Source organism: Anabrus simplex, chromosome 12 (genome assembly GCF_040414725.1).
Source record: "Anabrus simplex isolate iqAnaSimp1 chromosome 12, ASM4041472v1, whole genome shotgun sequence".
NCBI classification, from domain to species: domain Eukaryota; kingdom Metazoa; phylum Arthropoda; class Insecta; order Orthoptera; family Tettigoniidae; genus Anabrus; species Anabrus simplex.
The window spans coordinates 88,510,387-88,537,436 of NC_090276.1; the positions used below are offsets into that span (position 1 = coordinate 88,510,387).

The window sequence follows — 27,050 nt, forward strand, 5'->3', positions numbered from 1 at the left end:
AAATAATAAGAAAGAAGCGATCTTTATATGTGATAATAGTGATCTTGCATATGTGCGTGCTGCATATTTATCAAATTTTAATTTTGAATTTGCATTAAAACCTGATATAATAGGGGAAAACTGACTTCAGTTCTACAATCAGCATGCCCAAAATATAAAAGATCACGATGTAAACTTCATGCAATGATCGGAAAGTTTGAATTTGCAAGTCAGTGTTATACAAGACTGAATTGAGCCTGTCATATGCTCAAAGAAATGCATTCAATACCCAGCTTAAGACTGTTCGTTGTCCTCACAGTGATGCCCATATGTTTGCAATGAAAGAACTTGTTACATACGTCACAGTGGCCTAGTGAAAAATAACAACAATCCAACACGACTCGTTGGAACATTGGTTTAACAATGCTAGAATGTGTACAATGTCAGTATTTGGCTTTATGGGAAAAACTTGCTGAAAAAGGACAAGCAAGTCACATCGATGGAATCTATATCAAGCTGATGAATGAAGTGATCGCTTACTATAGTTTTTTGCTTTGCCATTTGAAATACCATGCTATTTAAATTCATTAAATGTAATGATCTTAATTCACATCTTACGTAAGCCTATTTTATAGACCTTCAAGGAAGCATCAAACACACTTCACCTACAGCACTCCGACTCGGAAGCCTCATACTAGGGAGTCTCTGAAATAGAACTTTTGCAGAGTCACACCAAATCATATGGAAGAAAAGTTCCATTATTCTTCAGTACCATGAGGTGGCAACATTCCATTTTGCAATCTGCAAATTATATCTGACAATGAAAGATGTGATGTAACAGCAGAGGTAAGGCACGGAATGCAAAAGTTTTAATTTTAACTTACATGTTTTTCAGAATAGTAGTGTGTTCAAGAATCAGATGTCTACATATTTGTTTTGCTTCTGACAGATTCCAAATTTCTTGTGTGAAAATAGCATAAGACAATTCTTACACCTCTCTCCCTATTACCACCCACTATTTGCATAATACTTTTACCTTATCTGACACACTTTGATACCAACTTACACAGCGATGCACTGTATATAATATATTCTTCTTCTGATTACCTAAAAAGCCTTGAGATGAATGAGGCGTGCATGAATGACAAGCATTCCAATCTTTCTGGGTCGTCATATTCCACGACTCTGCCACAACCTGCCAACATAATGAAATTTGCTTCGTGGGCTGATGTTGACGAGGGCCCTATTCCAACAAATGGGCTGGAAACATACTTAAATCAAAATTGTGGAATGGAAGAAGACATGTCTTCTTGGAGGACAAATGGACAAAACTATTCAAAACTTCATCAGATCGCCCAGAAAGTGTTATGTTTCAGTTCAGCGGGCCAGAGAATACTGAAGCTCTTCTTTTTATTCACAGTAATTCCACCATCATTAAAACCTGCACACACCAAGTAAGAGCCATGCTCAGCTTTCTCTTTGCTGTTAGCTTATTGTGTAAGGGTTATAAATTTCATGTTGTTGGTCCATATTGAACTGAGAATAACATATGAGTAACAACACAGTAAAGGTTTCCACCTATTCAATACAAAATATATTCACAATATTTTAAAATTACATGGAACTAGTTTCGATCCATCTAAAATTAACATGTTCTCAGGATTTCGTCAAGAGTGATCTTTGATCTTTGCTTTGATATGGCTGATGATGATCCCTAGATGGATCGAAACTAGTTCCATGTAATTTTAAAATATTGTGAATATATTTTGTATTGAATAGGTGGAAACCTTTACTGTGTTGTTACTCATAAGCATATTGTGTGTCGTTTCAGTATTTTGAGTTCAACGGAAGTGAGGCCCCTTGAGTATGCTTTGTGTTATCTGGATTCATTTTCAGTTTACTTGATGTCAATTGGTTTTAATGTTTGTTTTGTCAATGATATTTTTAATTATTAGACCAAATCTAATTAGAATTTTGTTAGGATGAGATGGATTAGGGCTGGTTTCTTACTGTTTAGTAATTTATTACCAGAATGTAAAATCTTAATATGCGGTTTATTGATGGTTTTATCAAATCGATATAACACTGTTAATGGCCATTGCATGGATAAGATTCTTCTTTTGTTTCACCCTCTTTGGGGTGCGTTGAATCAACCATTTTGCTGTGTGTTGTTTTCTTAGTGCCCAGTATTTCTTCATTCTTTCCGATCGTTTCCTCTCGTCTTCTGAGAGAATAGGTTTGACTTTGAATGTAGATTTGCTTTGGAACCTTATATTTTTGCCGGGCTGAGTGGCTCAGACAGTTAAGGTGCTGGCCTTCTATCCCCAACTTGGCAGGTTCGATCCTGGCTCAGTCCGGTGGTATTTGAAGGTGGTCAAATACGACACCCTCATGTCGGTAGATTTACAGGCACGTTAAAGAACTCCTGCGGGACTAAATTCCGGCACCTCGGCGTCTCCGAAGACCGTAAAAGTAGTTAGTGGGACGTAAATCAAATAATATTATTATTATTACTTATATTTTTGCCTTAGTTATTACTAGGGCTCGGATGTTTAAGACCTAAAAATAGCCCAAATAAGCAAGCAAATATGTCCTCAAAAATGACAAAATATGACCTCAAAAGTGACGAAATATGACGTAAAAATGAAAAATATGACCCAAAATGATGAATCAAAATATGGCCATTTTAAAATAAATTATAAATGGAAACAGCAATTCCTATGATACATATTTGATAACTAAATTCTTACTTTAATATTAGTTTTCTGAATATACATGTGCAGCAGTTATTCACAGTCTATTGTCCTTGATTCACCTATCAAACTTTTGTGAATACATACCTATAGAGTACTAAGTTCGCTAAGATTATCAGATCACACATTTTAAAAGTCAAAACATGTTTGCACCCTGTATTGGTGGGTTGAAATATGAGAAAAATAGAAAACAATATATTTAAAAATATATATATTTTGGTATGTTTAAGCCCAGGTTTCATTAACATTATTCAAATGCGTTGAAGTTTAAATTGAGCACCAAGAAACAAATTGAGTAGATGTGTTTCAATACGTTATGGTAGGGCGTCAGAGCCTATAGTGCAAACTCACATACTTTTTTCATTCTTCTCCATGGGTGGAATTGTATGACAAGATTCATCTTCAAAGCATCAGGCGCGAAAGACCTCCGATTTTCACTTCACACATTCTTGTAAGGAGAGAAGCTCCTTTCTACATCACAAGACGTTATTGGTGCATATTTAAATAATGTTAAATCACTGCTGTCAAGTATGTACTGGTACCTTCTCCTCTAAGCACATTTCCGTTTTACACTGTCACCAACTGTTCCACATGATTGTTGTGCTCCTCACGATGTCAATACTTGCATGAATTTCTAAGCCAGCAGATTCTAAGCGAGTAATTGCACTTGATATAATTCCAAAGTCCGACTTAATATGTGCCAGACTTTCTGATAAACTGTTGGAAAACAATTCCTGCGCAATCTTGATAGGAGAGGCATCATCTTTGTTGAAGCTGTTAGCAGTGTTTTTGATAGTGGAGTAGTTTTTGCATTAATACGTGGCAGCATCGAGCCATGTCCCCCACCTTGTAAGAACTGGCTGTGGAGGGAGTGGTGTCGAAGGAGCTAACTCCTTGAAAGTCGCAACCCGCAGTGGTGCTTTAAAAAAATGACGTTAGATAATAATTTATCGACTTCAGGAAAATTTCCATGAATTTCTTCTGCCACCCTATGCAGAGCAAGCACAAGGCAAGTGACGTGAATCATTCTCGGATAAAACAGCTCGAGGCCTTCAGCAGCTTTCACCATGTACGGAGCAGCATCAGTAACAAAGAGAAGAATGTTTTCCTGCTTAATTTTATCCTTCCACAAAGTTTTTTGTGCATTATCAAAAAGAATTGCAATCTTTGAATGAATTGCTCTCTCTAAAACTTCTGAGGTTAGTAGAAAAGTATCCCCAAGGTGAGCAGCACGGAGTGTTCCAATAATTACATTCCCTATAAATCTACCTGCAGTGTCCGTCGTCTCATCAATAGATATCCAAATCTTATTGTCTGCTACACTGTGTCGTATTCGATTTAGAGTAACGTGCTAGTTTATTCGCAGTGTTGATTCTGTAGGAACAGATTTTTTTAGTGTATTTCTCCAGAAAATTCTTGAAATGAGGATTGTTCACCTTGTTTAGAGGAATGTTTGGAGACATCATCATCTCACAAAGCTCCTTTGAAAAATCTGAACATCTGTCCATCGCTGAAGATGTAACGGCTTTATCGAATATGAATGGTTACCTCTTCTTATCGACATGTTGTCGTTTGACATTGCTGCTATGTTTTGCCGTGTTACAATGTTGTTGCACATTAAAACGTTATTCATCCACGACTTTCACTTCACACAACTTGCAAAATAGAACTAAACCGTCTGTACCGAAATATTCTTCTCCACATTCCTTAACAAAGCTTCGTAACGTAACACTAGTAGAAGGCTTTTCCTTAGGCATACTGACATGTGTGCTGGGATACGATTTACTGTAAACTGACGCTTGTGTAAGTGAAAGGAGGTTGAGGTTCTAATATTTGCATAAAGACAAGTGAGCAATTACCAGAAGTAATTAGCTCACTGATGGGACAGGATTTTCCAGATTATTTCTGTCGCTACCTGGTCGACCGGGTTGCAGAGTACAGCGGGTTTGTTAGGGTGACGTCTATGACCTTCATTGTATACAAAGGGTATTCCATTTGTATCAACAGCGTGATACCAAGAAGCAGTTTTGTGAACACTAGCTCGCATTCGGTAAGTTGAAGATGATTTTGCACACCTACAGCTGTCGTCAAACCGCAGAAATATGACCGAAACATGACGTTTCTACTAAAATAGCAAAAAATATGACCTTATGGAAAAAAGTAGCCAAAATATGCATTTATATGACAAATGAAAATCACTTAATTGTGACGATAATCACCGGATTTGCACCGAAATCCAATCAGACAAGAAAATAGAGGCAAAGAAAAAATATGACTTTTCCTAAACATCCGAGCCCTAGTTACTACTTTAGCTGTTTGATCGAATAGTGAATTTTCTGTAATTGTTAATTCTACTACGTCTTTTTCAGTTTCTTTAAACCAGTTGGGTTTTGTTTTTCTTGTAGAGCATTTCATTCTTAATGTATATGATCTTCCTTAAAAACTTTCTTTTAGCTCAAGTTTCTCCATCTGGCCATGTTTAGTGTGTCTGCTGCGTGCAGTCTGAACCTCCATGAAAGAGATTTCTTGTTGTATGCATCTCTTGTTAATCTATTATTAAGTACCATGAGGTGGCGACATTCCATTTTGCCATCTGTTAATTATATCTGACAATGAAAAATGTGGTATAACAGCAGAGGTAAGGCACATAATGCACAAATAAATAATAATAATAATAATAATAATAATAATAATAATAATAATAATAATAATAATAATAATCATTGTACCAGAGGTACACCCACCCCGCTCATTTAAAATAAGCACCTTTTAGAAGGCCATCTATAACGCAAACTTTGAAACTGCTAGTGGAAGAAGTTCAAACATTTTTCGACAGAGGTCTCTACTGTCGAACTTGGTACTCCCTCTGATGAGAGGATGGACAGTTAAAATTCAAGATAAATTTAGTATTCATTAGTTGGTAAAACTGAATTGTTTCTAAATTGTTTTTGGTGTTCTAAAGTTATCAACACTTCCATCTCTTCCCGCCAACTTAATATTTCGGCCAATAAGAAATGTTTTGATATTTGTTAAATTAACCAATAGGAATTGTGGTATGTCAGGGCCTTGCCCCAGAGAAATCTGGAACCTTCCTCTCCACTATAAAAGCCATGTTGTCTTTGTGATCGCTCCAGTCAAGAGGTTTAGAGTGTGTTCGTAATGGAGGCTGGGAGAAGGGCGGGAGGTCCACCTGCTCAAGGTAATGACAGACTTTGTGTAAACATGTTAATAGTCTCAGAAAGATAGTTTGAGGGGAAGGTCTCATTTTTTTAATGTAACTTTTTTTCTCAATGTAAATTTCAAAACTTTAAATTTCAACTAAGTCTGAGGACTCTAGAGTGCTACCCTCTTGTATTCCCCTTCAACTTGATATTGAGGCGACTGTTTTCATAAAGCTTAAGTTACAAAATTACGAGATCAGTTTAAGATTTTCTTTTCATCCAGTCACCTCCAGCCCTAGCCTCTGTATAGTCGGTTTAAGTATTTTCGTGTGAATTTCAAGGAGTGCAAGAGTTTTCTCCCTAACATGTTTATTTTCAGCCATGTAGAATGGGTACTTGTTACCGCAGTTGCAGTCAACTTCTTTCATTTCCTTTTAAGGTAAATCAGACTGTCGAGCATAGAAGACAGTGTCTACCGTTAGTTTTTGTTAAATGTGCCTTTGATGGACCTGGAACGTTAACATTTTGGAGAACAGTCTCTTAAAGAGTAATTGTGTAGAGCAATATAAACAAACTCGCTCTCCATAAAAACAGTCAACGTCGCCCAAAAAATTGTTGTTAGAGTGCCCCAATTGTCATCCTTCTCGTTGAGTGTGGGTTGAACAGAACAGCAGTGCTCTTGTTAAAACTGCAACTACGGAGCTTCGAGCTCAGGTTGTTAAATGGTTGTTATATGGTTATTCTAGATTTTTCTAATATTGTTACTCAAGCTCACGAGCTAGACCTTGTACCTGATTTTGTTATTTGTTTTTCAAACTGTGATTAGCCTACTTTGAAATTTGTCATTAGCATTCAGGAATTCATATAGCGATCGATCTGAATAGAAGTGTGAAGTGGACGTGTTATTTCGGGGAAGTAATCGAGGTTAGTCTACTCGGTCCACTGAACATGGTGGACTGCGGTGGGCTGTATGAAACCAGTGCCGTGGGCCAGTAAGCAGAACGACACTGCACAGGCTGGGCTGTCAGAGGCCATGGGTTTGGAGCACTGCATGGTCGGCCTCCCTGCAGGACTCTGGTCCAGATATTCAAGGACGTTGCTCCTTAACTCACATTTCCTCCACAGCCATTGTTAACAAGATGGGGGTCATGGATTGCTGCTGCACTATTCAGACAACTTTGACAAGATATCAGAAAAGTTTGCCACACTTCCTCAAAATGATGTTACATCAATTCGTAAGTGAAGAAACTTATCACCTATGCGAGTGTCAGGAATGGTTTGTCGTTCATAGCAACCTGAAAATGATCACAAAGTTATTGTCTTCAGCAAACATAGTTTAAGAAACTTTGGACCTTACCAAAGCTGTGTAGTAGGAAGTGCCATCTGTGAAAAATGTAGTGTTCCTTGTCTGTGTATTAAAGTTTACATAAACTGAGTCAAATGTGTTGAATTTTGAAAGGTGATCTCTCAGTCAGCATAGAGCAATGTTTATCTGTCAGACAGGAGGCTGGGTTTAAGTTCCGAGAATTTGAGGACACATCTTGTGGTGATGCGCAATAGTGTAAATTAATCAATCTTAATTTATATCAGTAATGTACAACATATGCCTTTGCTGGCAGGATGTAGTGTTTACAGTATACTATGTCTTCTGGTATGGGCTAGAATATATTTGTTACTTGCATTGACCCGTCTCAGTCCCATCCTTGGCTTTGACAATATAAAAGTGACTGAGGTATGAGTGATGCTAGTAATACCATTCCTTATGCAGCCAGTCCTGTTATCAATGGTGTGAAAATATCACTCGTAGGATCAGTTGGTGCATGCATTTCAGTGGGCTTGGCAGACTGATATGCAATAGCAACTTCTGGCTCGGTGAGGAAAGCAATGGGAAACTACTTCACTCCTCATTTCCCTAGTACAGCTCTTCAGCGACGTCTAAGCTATTTATGACTGCTTTTGGCAGAGCTGTGGAGGATCAAACCAACCTTCAGGCTGAATACCCAACATAAATACATACTTACATAGATACATACATATTCATTATAGACTGTTATGCCTTTCAGCATTCAGTCTGCAAGCCCCTGTGAGTTTACTAAAAGTCGCCCCAATCCTCGATTTGCAACTAGTGCTGTGGCTTCATTTAGTTATATGCCTCTTATCTTTAAATTGTTAGAAACCGAGTCTAACCATCGTCGTCTTGGTCTACCTCTACTTCTCTTACCCTCCATAACAGAGTCCATTATTCTCCTTAAGTAACCTGTCCTCCTCCATTCGCCTCACATGACCCCACCACCGAAGCCGGTTTATGCGAACAGCTTCATCCATCGAGTTCATTCCTAAATTAGCCTTTATCGCCTCATTCCAAGTACCCTCCTGCCATTGCCCACCTGTTTGTACCAGCAATCATTCTTACTACTTTCATGTCTGTTACTTCTAACTTATGAATAAGATATCCTGAGTCCACCCAGCTTTCACTCCCGTAAAGCAAAGTTGGTCTGAAAACAGACCGATGTAAAGATAGTTTCGTCTGGGAGCTGACTTCCTTCTTACAGAATACTGTTGATCGCAACTGCGAGCTTACTGCATTAGCTTTACTACACCTTGATTCAATCTCACTTACTATATTACCATCCTGGGAGAACACACAACCTAAATACTTGAAATTATCGACCTGTCGTAGCTTTGTATCACCAATCTGACATTCAATTCTGTTGAATTTCTTACCTACTGACATCAATTTAGTCTTCGAGAGGCTAATTTTCATACCATACTCATTGCACCTATTTTCAAGTTCCAAGATATCAGACTCCAGGCTTTCGGCACAATCTGCCATTAAGACCAAGTCGTCAGCATAGGCCGGGCTGCTTACTATATTTCCACCTAACTGAATCCCTCCCTGCAACTTTATACCTTTCAGCAGATGATCCATGTAAACTACAAACAGCAAAGGTGAAAGATTACAGCTTTGTCTAACCCCTGTAAGTACCCTGAACCAAGAACTCATTCTACCATCATTTCTCACTGAAGCCCAATTGTCAACATAAATGCCTTGGATTGATTTTAATAATCTACCTTTAATTCCATAGTCCCACAGTATGCCGAACATCTTTTCCCTCGGTACCCTGTCATATGCTTTCTCTAGATCTATGAAACATAAACACAACTGCCTATTCCTCTCGTAGCATTTTTCAATTACCTGGCACATACTGAAAATCTGTTCCTAACAGCCACACTGGTTTTCATCCAACTTCCTCTCAACGACTGATCGCACCCTCCCAAGATGCCAGTGATTACTTTGCCTGGTATACTAATCAATGAGATACCTCAATAGCTGTTGCAATCCTTCCTGTTCCCTTGCTTATAGATAGGTGCAATTACTGCTTTTGTCCAATCTGAAGGCACCTTATCAACACTCCATGCTAATTTTACTACTCTATGAAGCCATTTCATCCCTGCCTTCCCACTATACTTCACCATTTCAGGTTGAATTTCATCCATTCCTGCTGCCTTATGACAATGGAGTTTATTTACCATCCTTTCCACTTCCTGAAGCGTAATTTCACCAACATCATTTTCCTCCTCCTCATGAGCTTGGTTGTTCACGAAACCACCAGGATGATTTCCTTTTACGTTGAGAAGATGTTCAAAATATTCCCTCCACCTCTCCAGTGATTCCCTGGAATTTATTATGATTTCACCTGAATTACTCAAAACACTGTCCATTTCCTTTTCCCCTCCCTTCCTAAGATTCTTTATTACTGTCCAGAAAGGTTTCCCTGCTGCTTGACCTAGCCTTTCCGGGTTATTACCAAAATCTTCCCACGACTTCTTTTTGGATTCAGCAACTATTTGTTTCGCTCTGTTTCTTTCATCTACGTACCAATCCCTGTCTGCCTTGGCCCTTGTTTGGAGCCATTTCTGATAAGCCTTCTTTTTACGTTTACAGGCTGCTTTCACTTCGTCATTCCATCAAGATGTTCGCCTTTTCCCATCTTTACACACAGTTGTTCCTAGGCATTCCGTTGCTGTTTCTACTACAGCATCCCTGTATGCCGCCCATTTACTTTCTATATCCTGAACCTGCTTACTTTCTACTGTTCGAAACTTCTCACTAATCATATCCATGTACTTCTGTCTAATTTCCTCGTCCTGGAGATTTTCTACCCTTATTCGTTTGCAGACAGATTTCACTTTCTCTACCCTAGGCCTAGAGATACTTAGTTCACTACAGATCAGATCGTGGTCTGTGTCATCGAAAAATCCCCGGAAAACTTGTACATTACTAATAGATTTCCTGAATTCCAAGTCAGTTAAGATATAGTCTATTATGGATCAGGTACCCCTAGCCTCCCATGTGTAGCAGTGAATAGCCTTATGCTTGAAGAATGTATTCATAACAGCTAAACCCATACTAGCATAGAAGTCCAGCAAACGCTTCCCATTCCCATTAGCTTCCATATCTTCCCCACATTTACCAATCACCCTTTCGTATCCTTCAGTTCTATTCCCAACTCTCGCATTGAAATTGCCCATTAGAACTATTCTATCCTTGCTGTTGACCCTGACCACGATGTCACTCATTGCTTCATAAAACTTGTCCACTTCATCCTCATCTGCACCCTCACATGGTGAATACACGGACACAATTCTTGTCCTAATTCCTGCAACTGACAAATCTATCCACATCATTCGCTCATTTACGTGCCTAACAGAAACTATGTTGCGTGCAATGGTATTCCTGATAAACAGCCCTACCCCAGACTCTGCCCTTCCCTTTCTAACACCGGTCAAGTACACTTTATAATCTCCTATCTCTTCCTCGTTATCTCCCCTTACCCGAATATCACTTACTCCTAGCACATCCAGATGCATCCTCTTTGCTGACTCAGCCAGTTCTACTTTCTTTCTTCCATAAGCCCCATTAATATTGATAGCTCCCCATCGAATTCCATTTTGTTCGCCAAGGAGTCCCTCGCCTGTCAAATGGGAGTGGGACTCCATTACTCCCATAGGTCCAAGGCTTGCTTAAAATGTTCTGAGCTCGGTAAATTCATGAAGCAGGATGCTACCCTACTTGCACATAGTCCAAGTGAGGATCTCTCCTCTAATGGGTTATGGACCACCAGTGAATTGTATAGTCCCAGCCGCCTGAGCACAAGGAGGGCAATGACCCGGAATATGTCCGAGATGCCCACTCCCATTCCATAGCAACTGGTATCCCGACTCTCAGGGCCACTCAGGCGTTGCCCATGGTTCACAAACTAAGACGTGACTACAGTAACCACACCATGTATAACATATATACTACACACGTCTTTACTTTTAAATTGAAGTTTCACGAAATTAATTTAAGATCTTCAAGTTTTCTTCTTTTTCTTCCTTAAATGATCAAACGCTAGTTTATACAATAGGTTCTCTTCTGTACTTCTTTCATTTAAGCGTGATTCAAAGTCTATTTTTTAGTAGATAAATTTTTAAACTTTTTAAAACATTCATGGATTTTCCCTTTTTGGCTGAATGTGTTAACTCCATGTCATTAGAAATCTCTGTAAATTTATTATTCCTTTCAACCATATGCTCTCCCATTGCTGAATATCTTTTGTGTTTGACTGCATCAACATGTTCTTTGTACCCTATAGCCAAACTTTTTCCAGACTGTCCTAAAAACATGTTTGGCATGTCATCCTGACTTATTAAATATACATTTATTCTCTATTTTATCTGAATTGAAAATTATGTTATTAGTATTATTATCAGTTTCGTATGCAAAATTAATGTTCCTTTTTTTCTGAAAATTTTAGCTAGAGTGCTTATTTCAAAAAGTTAGAACTGCAATTTTTTTTTTCCTTTTGCTCTTTAAGAAATTGTTTTTGGTTCCTTCTTAATTTTATTTATCATTCTATTAATACATTTTCTCAAGTCTAAACTAGCGTTTGATCATTTAAGGAAGAAAAAGAAGAAAACTTGAAGATCTTAAAATTTATTTAGGTATTCTCATTCAATTCATCAAAATATTAAATTTTATGTAATGATAATTTTCATAATATTTCACTGTTATGGTGAATTAGGATAAAATACTCCTTTAAATTGTGGGCTATTCCTTTATATGACTTCACTGTTGAAGGGAATGCATACTGTTCCTGAAACTTGTATGATAGAATAAATAATTTTCAGTCATTAAAAGTGTATTGTCAAGGTGGACCCAACATAAATTATTTTAAATAGTTTCTTTATTAGATTTACACAAGTCAATACAGGATCAAATAAAATACCTATTATGGTTAATTTTATCAACACAATACCGTACAGGCTGAGCGAGATACGTAAACCACGTGGTGAATGTAAATAGGTTATTAGAGTTGGAAACTAAGTTTTGAGATCACACTCTGCCGATATAAGTTGATATGAATGGCAGCTTGGGATGTCTATGTTTCAGCGCATAATCACCAGACAGAGCCAAAATTGGCCAAAACTTCAATTTAGAAGTAAATCAGTGTAGAGTATAGTGTATGTAATTTATATGTTTTAAATTGCCTCCTTTTACATTTTAGTGTCTTTTTTGCCTGCCTATTTTAAACAGATTTAAGTGCCTAACATCCGGGCTCTAATCATTCCCAATTTGATTTTGTAGTAATTTGGTAAATAGTCAAAATAATTACAAATTGAGCCCCAGATTCTATCAAGATAAATTCTGGAGCTCTTGTTATATCAGTCGATTCAATGACAGTTATCAACCATGTTCTTACCTGATAAGTTACAGTTCTCTATTTCCTTGAAATTATCCCATCTCTTCAGCATTTAAAGGAGTTGGTAGAAATAATGTTACAAACAAGAAAGGTTAATAATTCTTTTTATTTTTTTAAATTTCCACAAATTATTGTGCAAGAGCAGAGAAGACACTTGCACATGGCGATAATGTAATAAGTGGCCGCTCTCTCCAGCTAGCTACGGAACGATACGGTACGGAATACTTGTGGCCAAACTTCTACAAGTCTATTGTTCGCATGCATTTTTTAATACTTATATAGTCACACAACGCACTAGTATGTTCACTGGAATGTGGAGCTCCTAACGCCTTCCTTGAGCACTGCTTCCGTCTTCTTTATTTACACTGACGTAACAAAATTACAACTATTTCAAACCTTCCTCTTCTTAAATTTTTAGAAGTATTAATCATAACATGAGAAGAATCTGAGAGATAGCATCGAAATGAAGAGAGCTTTACAACTGGAAGGGAGGAAAGAAAGGAATCAGTCTGTGCGAACAAGAAAGAAGGAAAAACCCATGTATCTCTCGGTTCTTGCTCACATTAAAATTACAACTAGACATACTGAATGCTGGAAACGAACTATGATAATAATATCAGAGACAACGACACTCTCTTGCAGACTTGAGCTTATTTTACATCTTTCTCTGCCTCCAAAACAAGTACTAGCTTGCTAAAGGAGACCTTTTCTCTTCAAAAAAAAAAGTGATAAAATTGAGTAAAAACGCAGTAAATTAGCTTGGATTTGTGCTCTTGAACAGTGTGCGGAACTCAAAGTAAACAAGAGAGCCTTAGTCTGTAGGCCGCTGGCAATCAGTCTTCACTGACCATGTTTGGGAACAGCTCCCACGATCCGCACTCTGGTCACCAGTCGGGTGTCGCTGAACTGTGGCGGCGGGGCCAGAACCTCTTCTGCCGGACCTGTGGCGCCTGCGACCGACGCCACTCCTCCAAGGAACTCCGGAGGAGGAGGCACGACTAACTCGCCCTCTCCTTCCCCGTCGCCCTCCATCGGTGGCGGCAACTGTGCCAGAGATACTGCGTTCCTCGTCAGCACTCCACCTCCAGACACGGGAGGCCTCGATCGTACGCTTCCCGACGTCGGAGGCTGCTGTTGTTGGCGTTCCTCGGGGACGGAACCGCCCGACCCTTCAGACGATCTTCCGTCGTCGAATCCACAAGGAGGTCCCACGGGCGCGTCCTGGTCAGAGCTGACTCCGCTCGAGGAATTGTCGCCATCCTCTCCGACGCCAGGAGTGTTGTTGGCGGCCAGGAAGTCATTGGGGTAACTCTTGGAACTCTTGAGTTGGGTTCGCACCTTCTGAATCTCCTCGACACTGAAGCTGTGAGGCAAGGTACTGCTCGAACTGCCGGAACTACTGCCGCTCGTCTCTTGCACGGCTACGCTCCCGGCGCACGACACACTCTTCTCCTCCTTGCTTACTTCCGTGTCGCTCTCTCCTTCGCTCTCGCTCAGACTGTAGTCCGGCTCTGGGATGGGCGGAGGGGTTGCGCTCACCACGCCGGACAGGTTGGCTGCCGATGCACTTGAAGGAATAGACTTCTTCCTCACTTTCCCTGCCTTCAAACTCTCCTTGCTGCCGGCTATGCTGTGGCTACGAGAAGCTCGGAATGGTTGAGCGTAGGGATTGCTGTTGTTAGGCACCGGGACCGCTGGAGGTTTGAAGGACGAGGCAGACGATCGTAAGCTGTGGGATTTTCGAACCTGAAAAATTAAACAAGACAGTGCAATAGCCAGTATATATTATCAAGAATACATTATTTTTATAGAATTTGTTTTCTGTTCAAACATGTCAAACTAAAGTTGTGAGCAACAAATTCAAGAACACACTGTTGCTATATTTCCAACTAAACTAATAGGAAGATGCACGCTATGATGGTTCGGAAATGTTATGAGGATGGACAGAACGAGAACAGCAAGGAATTACTTTGACAGAGAAGGAAGGCCAAGGAATCGATGGATACACACAGTGAAATCGGAGGTCAGCAAGAGGAATGCCAAGTGGGAGGATATAGAGGAACAGAAACAGACAGGAAGAAGTGGAGAGCGCTTGTATATGACAGCTGGGTAACTGGAGCTGGAAAATGATGATGATGATGATGATGATGATTATAGTAATGGTAAATTGTTCACACTTGCTCACTGTGAACTAAGTGCCCCCACAATCCTCTATAACTAGCTGTGTGACCTTGTTCAGTTCAATATCTCTCCTCTTAAATCAGAGTCCAACCACTATTGCTGTGGTCTTTCTCCACTTCTCTTACCCTCTATTCTCCTCGCACAATCCCAAAACCAAAACCAGTTCATCCATCGTGTTCATTCCTAAGAGATGTTACCTCCTTTGTGTGAGTACCCTACTGTCATTGTTTCCACCTGTATCAGCAATCATTGTCTCTAATTTCATGCCTCTTGTTTATAATTTATAATTAACCTACCCTGAGTCCACCCAACTTTCTCTGCCGGAGAGCTAAGTCTAATGAAAATGGACCTGATTCTTATTAAGTGTGAATGATTTCACTGCTGCCAGCAACGAGGGAAGAGTGGGGATGCGAAGTTCTCTTTCTCCTTTTTCCCATAAGATTGCTTTCCTTAGCTGTGAACAGTTATAAAGATCTATTTTACAACCATTTAAAGATTAGAAGTGGATAAAATGGTTGCTGTACCTGAGGTCTAGCAGTGTGCGCCGGCAAGCTCCGAGACCGGTACCCCACCGTCTTGACGTCCTCTGGGGAAGCATACAACTTTGCACTGTTAGTTGGTCGGAAACTGGACATAACACTCCCATCTGCGCTCCTCTGCACCCCCGCTTCCGTCTTCACTGCGGGAGCCATGTTGACGTACTCGGAGTTGGACTTGATGGTACTGCGAGAAGTGTCCACCTTCACCTGAGGGGATTGAAACAAATGTTATTCTTTTCTTTTCTGTTGTTTGTTTTATGTCACACCGACATGATGGAGCAGGAAACAGCTAGGACTGGGATGGGAGCAAGCATGGCCCCAGCATCTGTCTGGTGTGAAAGAAGGAAACCACAGAAAACCATCTTCAGAATTGCTAATGGTAAGGTTCGAACTTTCATCTTCCGAATGCAAGCTCAGTCACGTGACTCGAACTGCACAGCCATCTGACTCAATTTGAGAGAAGTGTTATTGTACCCTATCACTGAGATATCCCTACTTCTGCCCTACTATACAAGAAACCGATGATGTTGCTGCTTCACGAAGCAGTGAGATGAAAATCACCCTGTACTTGGTGTCTCATAATTTGAGTGGATGTGTTTTCTAGAGTTAGGATCGAGAAGGAAGCAGTGAAGATTGTACGGTACATGAGATGTCCATCCCGGTAAATGACTACATTCGATGTAAGGAATTACTGAAAATCACTTCATGGAATCTCTTATTGGTGCAGATTACATAATACAAAGGTTATTTTTTAACTAAGGTGCGACTTTGTTGATGAGCCTGTCGAAATGCAGTCGTGGTGTCTCCCAGCACGCCTATACCAGTCGTATGGTTCAGTGTGGGCAGCAGAAATGTTTCAGATAATGAAGTGTCCTGCTGAGTGTGAAATAAGGTCTACGATTCAATTTTTTACAGCAAGGAACATCTCACCTGCGGGCATTCATTAGCATGCTGTACAGAACAAGTAACGTGGCTTATTGTCGTCTGGAGTTTAGTTGCCGCATAACATTGTGCGACCTCATTCTGCTGCTCAAGAGTTAATCTGATCTTTTGGATGGGAGAAAATGTACCACCCGCCGTACAGCCCAGCTATTAACATCCGTTCTGTTACCTGAAGCAATTCCTTGCTGGTCAGCAGTTTGACACCAAAGAAGTGAAAATGGTAGTTGAAGATAGGCTTCAGTCACAAACGGCAGAGTTCTACGATGAGGGGATACAAAATTTGGTGGAGTGCTACGTTAAATGTTTAAACAAACTGTGTAAATAGGACATAATAAAAAGGTTTTGGCAGTATCATTACTACTTTTGTTTCTATCGACAAGCTGATGTTAATTTAAAGATAAAAATTTCATTGTTCCGTATTGAAATTATTGATGTTAAAAATTAAATAACTGGAAAGGAGGTTCAACCTATTCAATACTCAAAAGAAAGAAACGTAGCAATCACATTTCTATTTAAATGGGACCGGTTTCGACCTTAGTCTAGGTCATCATCAGCCATAAAAAACATGTAAAATGTTTATGAATGTTGGAGGTCAGTTTCACTCTCTGTTAGGCACAAAGACACGACACCACATTCTGTCCTGCACAAAGTCACAACACTACCAATCAACATGCGAAGATCAAAAAGGCTTGAATTTGCAGACAAACAGATCTGTAGTAGAAAGCCGCCAGCTCCCGGTGACCACCGCGGCACACTCAAGGTCACGCGCTGCGGCCAAACACCAAAGTAGAGTGGAGAACGTTTCGAAGGTCCAGAACCTGTCACGGCTGCGGGAAGCCAAGTACGTATATAAAAATATACGACGCCAGTTAGTACAACCGAATGAGCACCCGTACTCCAGTTAAGTTCTTGATTGCTACGTTTCTTTCTTTTGAGTATTGAATAGGTTGAACCTCCTTTCCAGTTATTTAATTTTTAAGCTGATGTTATTTAAGAAACCGCCTTCAGCAGTAATATGCAAATGTAGACACTACTCTCATATTCATAATTGCAGTAATACTTATGTTCAAGTCTAACTTTAATCTTGATTTCAATCCGGACTGCAATGAATGTAGCGTCTACTGAAGGTTAGCCAAGCTATTGGTGAAGTCCAAACCTCAAATGAGAAAGATGGAAATCCAATAAGCACCTGACATATAATTCCATTTACAAGAATTTAAAGCAATGAAAAAAAACATCACATCAGAGACCGACATTGCAGCGCAGGTGCTGCATCCCTCACATTGTGCAGTTTGCTGCTGAATTATTATTATTACTCGTTATGAGTCACATTATGATAGCCATATTGGAGTACAGAATGTAAAAGTTTCCAACAAATTTATTTAAAAACCACCATTCCAATACTTTAAAATCTCTAAGTCTAAGATACAAATATTACATACATGTAAAAATGGGACATGTTTCGCTTAGGCTTTGTAAGCATCTTCAGCCATACTTAATCTAAAGCTAAGTCAGGGCCCTGAATTGGTTTCTCATTAAAGTATAATAATACAAGATAAAACTCATACAATCTAGTTTGTGGAAAAAGCAATACTTAAATGCAAATAAAATTCAATAATGAACTTGTCATAGTATTATATGTACATGGAAGGAATACTAGTGTTCATCTAAAAAGGTACACGATAGTTATTTGTAGAACGAGACAGTCATAATGATCTGACATACATTTGGATTGTACAGATTGTTTGACATTAATGAAGCGTGGATTAATTAAAAATGTCGAAAAATAAAACTTCGAGCGTTGTTGACTGAGTAAAAGACAAATCGTAATATTTTTTTTCTTAAAACAAATCGTAATATTTTTTTTACTCCAATACCGTAAATTCAATACACAATAAATTTTCGAATTCCAGAATTTATAGACTCAAATGCACCCAGTGTAACTTTACGTACATAGGACAAACCGGACGCAGTTTCAAAATTATATATTTGGAACATTACAATGCTTCAAAACATAGAAAATATTCTGCCATGAGCATTCATATGAAGGATACTGGCCATAACTTTACCATGATTGAACAAGACCTTCATATTATAAAACACGTCAACAAGAGTAAACTGATGACCGACTTTGAAAATGCTTACATTTTTCTAAACCAGAATTATAACATTAATAGTAATCTAAACAATGTTCTTGACACAAATAGCCCATTAATTGAACAAATCCCTAAATTACTCACAGTCTTCAACATAAATACAAATAACTTCATGAAAATATTTAATTATAAACACGTCAGCAATTTCCATAACGCAATAGTAGCCACTCCCAAGTCACCGATTCACGCCACACCCCCTCCACCTACTCCTAATGTCCTCAATGCCCCGCCTACCTCCCCTCTCCCGTCTCATTCTCCGCCATCACAGACACACCCCTACAATACACGTAGCTGTAGAATAACAACTGTCAGATCGTCTCAAACAACCAACAAGACTAGTCACCTCTCTGTCAACACTAGTGGTAAGCGTTGTTAAACTTCAACTCATTAATAGAATGTTCTCTATGCTTCAAATCTTACATTTATTTTCTTACACATTTCAGTTTTCAACACACGCTACATTGCGAATTCTCCCACATCTAAGGCTTTATTGAACACTGTATTTGTTGAATCTACGCTAGACAGCTCGCGACTACAATCTATTACACAGATTATTCTAGAAGGAGACACAACACTTCTATACTGCTGCTTCAAGCACCTTTTGACCTTATTACGCAACCACTTGGAGTCAACAACTCTACTGTATTCTACGTACCTGATTCTCAGTCAACAACGCTCGAAGTTTTATTTTTCGACATTTTTAATTAATCCACGCTTCATTAATGTCAAGTAATCTGTACAATCCAAATGTATGTCAGATCATTATGACTGTCTCGTTCTACAAATAACTATCGTGTACCTTTTTAGATGAACACTAGTATTCCTTCCATGTACATATAATACTATGACAAGTTCATTATTGAATTTTATTTGCATTTAAGTATTGCTTTTTCCACAAACTAGATTGTATGAGTTTCATCTTGTATTATTATACTTTAATGAGAAACCAATTCAGGGCCCTGACTTAGCTTTAGATTAAGTATGGCTGAAGATGCGTACAAAGCCTAAGCGAAACATGTCCCATTTTAACATGTATGTAATATTTGTATCTTAGACTTAGAGATTTTAAAGTATTGGAATGGTGGTTTTTAAATAAATTTGTTTGAAACTTTAACATTTCTGCTGAATGTCCGATAGGTGTGCAATGCTACGCTCTTGTCAGTTCATCACTGCTAAGGAGGAAGAGAGCTCAGTGATTCAAAGTTCTCTGGAAGACACCGAATTGATATGATTGACACCCTGTTTGTTGTTGCATGTACAAGACATCTTACTGATTGTTTATAGTTGAGAAAATTATGTGTGTATTTCAGTAGCATTTTTGTTCTCAGAAAATTTCAGTTTATTTCAAGTTACAGTGTATAAAGTTACTTTTTGTAAAATGGCTGAACCATGTGTAATGAAACAGCTCATGGATAAACCATTCTCACAACCAAAGTATGCAGATAAATTACTGATAGTTTAAAATGGTAAGCCTACCCCACATCTTCCTCGTACTCACAGCCTCTGGAAAGGCTTGGTGGGGACCCAATGAGGATGAAATGAACACCAGTTCCCAAGCCAGGGAAATTAAAAGATTATGAAGCGATTGATTCCAAGTATTGAACCAAAGGCAAGCATTCTATCCATTTAGCCACAAAGCTGGGCTTTAATTTGCTAAACCCTAGGCTGCCATTTCCACTGAATGTACGTGGTGGCAGTCTTGATAACACACCAGGCTACTCTGGTGGCTCAAAACACTTAAGGCTTGATGTTCACTAAACCAACTATCGATAAGGGGTAACCTAAGTCTAGTGCCACTGGACTACCAGCATTGTAATTAGCCTTGAGATGTACATGTTCCAGTGCAACCATAAGACCTGTGTGTGTCGTGTGATGTAAAAACAAAAAACCTTACGTAGGTTATGTACAGCAAGTTCCTCTCATTGGTTGACTGGCAAGCGACTCATCACTTCCCGTTACACAGCGCAGCGACAGCACAAGAATGCCCGCACTTCACAGTTCCGGTTCGTGCTTAGAGCGTGTATTAAGTTACTTCGGGATATAATTCTCATATTGCCTCCACATGTGTACACGGTAGAGGAAAGGGTATTTATGTACAATAATTCTATGAAAACAGAGTCTTGCAGAGAAGTCGGTAGGCGATTTGCAACATGATTCCCAGGTGTGCGCCTTCCACATAGAGACCATGCAGAAACTCTTAAGCAAATTGAGAGCAACTGGTTCTTTACTCGATAAGGAGCAAAGTGTTAAAAAATCTGTACTTAACGAGGAAAAAGTAAATGAAATCACAGAAAGATAAGAATACACACCTATAGATGACTTGGACAAGAAGAGCTCAGCATGGAGAGTTATGAAAATGTTGAAACTGTAAATAAAATACAGTGTATGCAAGAAACCCTCACACGTTGGACCAACTGAACATACCTGGAGAGAAATAACCTCGATTACGGGAAACTAACTTGGAGCTTCCTAAGACGATGCCAGAAATGTGTACATGCAGGAGCAGAACATTTCCAACATCTCCTGTCATAAGGTTTGAGCTCATTTTCTTAATTCTTAATTATCATTGTTATCTCATGTCACGCATGGATAAAGTGAGGGAAGGGCTATGCCATGGAGCGGGAGGCAGATCAGCTGGGTGTGCCGGCAAGCCAGCCGATGAGAGACACTCGCTGTAGTTATTTGGAACACTCGTACCGCCTTTTCCTTATACAATAAATTAATTGTTTGGTTTCTCCTCTCCGTTGGGATCTTTCCTTCTAGACCTATGTTTAACATTTCTGTCCAAATTTCAAACAGGTTGTATGTTCACTGAAGAGTCCATCTGTTGGTTGTTATTTCTTCCAGCAGTTAAATCCTTCTCTTCTGGTGAATGGGGGGTACAAATGTGTACCTTCTTCATTCAATAGTGGCATTGTTTCCTGCTGAAGTTTTCCCATCCCATTCTTTATTTAACAAGGTGTTGGTGCATGAAACTCATTAGACAAATTGAGGGAAAGTAAAGGCAACATTCCAAATTGTATTTTGTACCACTGATGAAGTTTCTAACTAGGAATTGGTCAAGTATTTTTGTTTTCCCAATGTTTAGTTTTGAGGCAATTCATGTATGTTTATTGAATCCACACTGAACGAGAAATGTGAGCGATACTCACCAGCTGCCCGACAGGTGGAGGAGGTGGCGGGTGTGTGGGTGGAGGCAGTGGTGGCCGCCCTGTCACCACACCTCCCATCATGAGCAGTGTTGCCACATCTTCCTGGCTGCGGTGGCCCTTAGGAACTCTGTAGTCCATCCCGGAAGCAGCACCATTGGTCATCAGAATGTTCTGAGCTGCCAGGTCTGGGGTACTGTGAAAGTCTCTGTGCAATTCTGAACCAAAGAATCGCACCCGAGAATTTGACTGCAACAAAACAGAATTATTGTCAAATACAGAACCAGACTGAGGTAAAGTGATGTGCAGCATATACTGAAGAGAATTCTACTCTCTCTCTCATATATATATATATATATAATAGACTTTTATGGCCTGATATGCTAGACATGACAATCATTTAAATTTGCCCCATGAGTGTTTTACTGTCATTTCCTTCCAAGGAGGCAGAGTTGGATCATTTGCATAAAGCAGATCTTGTGAAAGTGACTTTTTTCTACCGGGTGGACAAACTAAAACTGTACAATAGGAGTGACCCAGGATTGACCCTTGTTAATGAAGAGCACACAAGATGCGGAAAATGGCCTCATCTGAAGAAATGAAAAACAGAGGATCCAAAAGTCCTGATTCTACTTCACTCAGAAACCAACAGCAGAACTGAATTCGCAAAGGTTCGTCTGGATGCTTTAACGCGTCCACAACTGTAAATTTGTAAGGACACAGATGCACGCTTTTTTTGATAAAGTTTTGAAACTGCATGAAAATGAAACGGCTTTTAGTGCCGGGACTGTCCGAGGACAAGTTCGGCCCGCCAGATGCTGGTCTTTTGATTTGACGTCCGTAGGCGACCCACGTGTCACGACGAGGATGAAATTATGAAGACGACGGATGCACCCAGCCCGCGTGTCAGCGAAATTAACCAATTATGGTTAAAATTTCCGACCCTGCTGGTAATCGAACCCGGGACCCGTGTGACCAAAGGCCAGCACGTTAACAATTTAGCCATGGAGCCGGACTTTCGAAATGGCGATCTCTCAATACCCACTTACACGGATAAATAGCACTGAGATTTTTGCTGGATTTCGCTCCAGGCTTTTCTTCACTCGAGCTTTCTTTTCTGGTGTTCCAACTCTTTTCAGATAGCGACGGTTTTTATTTCCTACAAAGCCCGTTTTGTGCACCATTCTGGCACTAAGTTTTGGAGGTTCTGCCAAAACAGTTCAAGTCTTAAACTCCTGCGCAGAGTTACGCACAGGTTTTCCACGAATCGTGCTCGACAATGAACACGCGTTGTTTTATCGTGAACACCTTTTTGTGTTGCATTCAACTGGTTACTAGACAAGTCTGTTCATCCCACAGTGATGTACTCGGGAGACGTGTGATGGCAACTGATTGGTGCATCAAAGTGATGGTTTGCACCGTTTCCTGTGATGGACACTTCTCCTGTTCAATTCTGCATCACTCTTATAAATATTATCTCGGCCAGTTTTATTTTGGTTATATCTTTTTCGATGATAAATACAGATGGACACAACTGATCCCAGAAGGGAAGATGGAAGGGAAACGGGACACGTTCGCAGAAGATCGTCCTGGATGCAGAAACTCCAACATTCGTTGACCATCCACGATACGGCAACTCTGACAGAAACGGGGAAACTTTCTTCGTGATGGTCTGTGCACAGACGGCACCAGAAGAACAAATAGACTAATTGTCATGGAGAAAAATGAGGTACCTTGGGATCACCTTGGACATCAGAGAACTTGTCTTATCACCAACCTCACTCTGAAAGGAAACCAGCTCCAGGACCAAGAGACAGCTCGGTGTTGGCTTCCAGATCTTAGATCATGGGTTCAAAGCTACCAGAAGTTGTTGGTTTTTTGAAGGCCAGTGTTGTACAATGTTGGCATGCGGAGAAATCTCTGGTCACAGAGGTTTGGTATTTATGCAACAGACATCCTTTCTCTGCCATGAGGTTGAACAAAACAGAATGTCAAAATTGAGTAGGAGGCAGCCAAAATAGTATCGAACCAAAATGCTTGCACATTTACAAGGGTGGGTCAATGATACAGCACAAACTACAAGATTTAATAACCGAAATGTGGGATGAAGACCGAACAATATCAGGTAAAGGTCATGGTCTTACCTTGCCCTTGCTACGCTTCATCTCTGCAACGCTGGCATACACCCGAGGAGTTCGAGCGGGTGATGAAGGTTGTGATGTCCCAGCAGATAAAGTAGCCTGGAAATGTGATGTCATCACCTCTGACGAAGCTGGAAAATATAACGTGCAAGTGTAAGCTTGCTGTATAGGTACTAATGAAAATATGTATGAGTAAGAGCCAAAACATCATGTTCTTCCACGTGCAGTCAAGGGCTCAGAAGATGGTCCGATGCCAATTTCTCGAGTTTTCAGGGGCCTTGCACTTGAGGTGCCACCTAATGGAAGGAGACTTCAAGGTTCAAGAAATTCTATAAATGAACCTTCAGACATGATATAGATGTTAATCCCCAAAGGGAACCTGAAATATTTGTCCCAAATGAGTAAATTTATAATACCAATCTGTTACTGGACATTATAAATTTTCGAACTAACTCATTCCTGGTTGCCAGCCTTTCGCCCCAGTGTGCTAAGTTGGGCTCATCAGTTGGTAAACAGCACACCTACCAAGACGCATGGCTTCAGACTGATATCAGGCGAATTTGGCAGTCGTGACAAAACTATTGAAGTATTTCAATCCAATGTTGTTATAATGCAAGATGTCACAACTATGTTCATTTGCCAACATTTCCCACAAAATTATGTGGTTACTTTTAACCCTCTTGGAGCCAAGAGCCGATCTGGTCGGCCGCTCCCCATCAGCTGGAAGAGGCCAGAGCTCCGCCTCCACTCTACTGCTGTAAAGTGCCAGGCCATTTTCAGTGGAAATACATGTATTTTAAAATTCGCGTATATCTACCGGTGTATAGCAAATACCGGCATGAAATTTTCTACATAGCGACTACGTAGAATAAGAAACTGGTTTGGAGTGATATAAAGAGTCAGACGTTTTATTGTTGATTTATAGTTGTCGATAACGTTTATTTTAAGGAAGAGAAAAATATTTTCGCACTTTCTCTCTCAATATCTACTTTGAAAAAATAATTTACAATACAAAAGAATATACGTAATTATGTATAATGTATTTCTAAATACAATTCTATAGAATAACTAATTTGAAGAGAAAAATAAAAACGTAAAAAGTAAAACATATGTCACTAATAAAAACAAGACAATTTTACTCACCGATAAAATTCGCGTGTATGTATCGATGTTTGGCAAATACTGACAACAAATTTTCTACGTGCAGACAACACAGTATTAAAATAATTCTGAATTATTAAATAAGTAAAAAATAGTAGTTGATATTATAGATTTTGTTTTCAGAAAAATAGTTTCTCGTTTTCGGTTGTACACTGACTGACAGAGCAAATGCAACACCAAGAAGGAGTGGTCAGAACTTTATGCCAATTGCAGGGTAGACTGACGTCACTGAGGTATGCTCATGATGTGAAATGCGCCGCTGTGCTGCGCACGTAGCGAACGATAAATGGGACATGACGTTGGCGAATGGTCCACTTCGTACCGTGATTTCTCAGCCGACAGTCATTGTAGAACGTGTTGTCGTGTGCCACAGGACACGTGTATAGCTAAGAATGCCAGGCCGCCGTCAACGGAGGCATTTCCAGCAGACAGACGACTTTACGAGGGGTATGGTGATCGGGCTGAGAAGGGCAGGTTGGTCGCTTCGTCAAATCGCAGCTGATACCCATAGGGATGTGTCCACAGTGCAGCGCCTGTGGCGAAGATGGTTGGCGCAGGGACATGTGGCACGTGCGAGGGGTCCAGGTGCAGCCCGAGTGACGTCAGCACGCGAGGATCGGCGCATCCGCCGCCAAGCAGTGGCAGCCCCGCACGGCACGTCAACCGCCATTCTTCAGCATGTGCAAGACACCCTGGCTGTTCCAATATCGACCAGAACAATTTCCCGTCGATTGGTTGAAAGAGGCCTGCACTCCCGGCGTCCGCTCAGAAGACTACCATTGACTCCACAGCATAGACGTGCACGCCTGGCATGGTGCCGGGCTAGAGCGACTTGGATGAGGGAATGGCGGAACGTCGTGTTCTCCGATGAGTCACGCTTCTGTTCTGTCAGTGATAGTCACCGCAGACGAGTGTGGCGTCGGCGTGGAGAAAAGTCAAATCCGGCAGTAACTGTGGAGCGCCCTACCGCTAGACAACGCGGCATCATGGTTTGGGGCGCTATTGCGTATGATTCCACGTCACCTCTAGTGCGTATTCAAGGCACGTTAAATGCCCACCGCTATGTGCAGCATGTGTGCGGCCGGTGGCACTCCCGTACCTTCAGGGGCTGCCCAATGCTCTGTTTCAGCAGGATAATGCCCGCCCACACACTGCTCGCATCTCCCAACAGGCTCTACGAGGTGTACAGATGCTTCCGTGGCCAGCGTACTCTCCGGATCTCTCACCAATCGAACATGTGTGGGATCTCATTGGACGCCGTTTGCAAACTCTGCCCCAGCCTCGTACGGACGACCAACTGTGGCAAATGGTTGACAGAGAATGGAGAACCATCCCTCAGGACACCATCCGCACTCTTATTGACTCTGTACCTCGACGTGTTTCTGCGTGCATCGCCGCTCGCGGTGGTCCTACATCCTACTGAGTCGATGCCGTGCGCATTGTGTAACCTGCATATCGGTTTGAAATAAACATCAATTATTCGTCCGTGCCGTCTCTGTTTTTTCCCCAAGTTTCATCCCTTTCGAACCACCACTCCTTGGTGTTGCATTGTCACTGTCAGTCAGTGTAGTATATATTAGAAAAATAATTTTACAATAGAACAGAATTTACGAAATTAAGAAATGTATGGCACTAAAGCTGTGATTTGCTTTGACCTACTAAGCGACCGCTGCTCAGTTAGGTACCTGCAGTTTACGAGATGAATCGTGGTCAGTGAGACGGATCCTCTCGGTAATTATTCTTGGTTTTCCAGACCGGGGTCGCCCTCTCACCCTCGGATATCTCCTCAATTGCAATCACTTAGGGTCACTTAGATTGAGTGAACCTCGAACCAACCCTCAGGACCAGGTGAAAATTCTTGACCTGGGCGGGAATCGAACCCATGACCTCCGGGTGAGAGGCAGGCACGCTACACTTGGCCCGCGGAGATTGGCATTTAGGTAATGATAGAGGACTATATGTGACTATAAGGTTTAGCAGAGAGTAAGTGAAAAGTAAATTGAAGTGTGATATGGACGGAGAATCAGACGGTAGGCATGTTTAGGTCCAAGAACTTCCTTGAAGGAGACAGGAGGTTGAGGAATGTTGTCGGGTTCATTGGGACAAATTTCCACAAAATGTTCTCCAGAGACATCATCATCA

General features: G+C 40.5%; 1 protein-coding gene across 8 annotated transcripts in view; it reads right to left on the reverse strand.

The window, feature by feature from the left end:
- Positions 1-12,726: 12,726 nt before the first annotated feature.
- The window catches only part of Prosap (prosap), a 496,661-nt gene continuing 482,337 nt past the window's right edge, over positions 12,727-27,050 (reverse strand). For all 8 annotated transcript variants that reach the window (XM_067156564.2, XM_067156562.2, XM_067156563.2 and 5 more), the window contains 4 exons: positions 23,751-23,878; positions 21,610-21,855; positions 15,345-15,566; positions 12,727-14,385 (listed from right to left, as the gene is read on the reverse strand). In XM_067156564.2, coding sequence (XP_067012665.2) covers positions 13,480-14,385; positions 15,345-15,566; positions 21,610-21,855; positions 23,751-23,878 — 1,502 coding nt within the window. In that variant the 3' untranslated portion in view covers positions 12,727-13,479. The remainder of the gene's footprint in view (positions 14,386-15,344; positions 15,567-21,609; positions 21,856-23,750; positions 23,879-27,050) is intronic.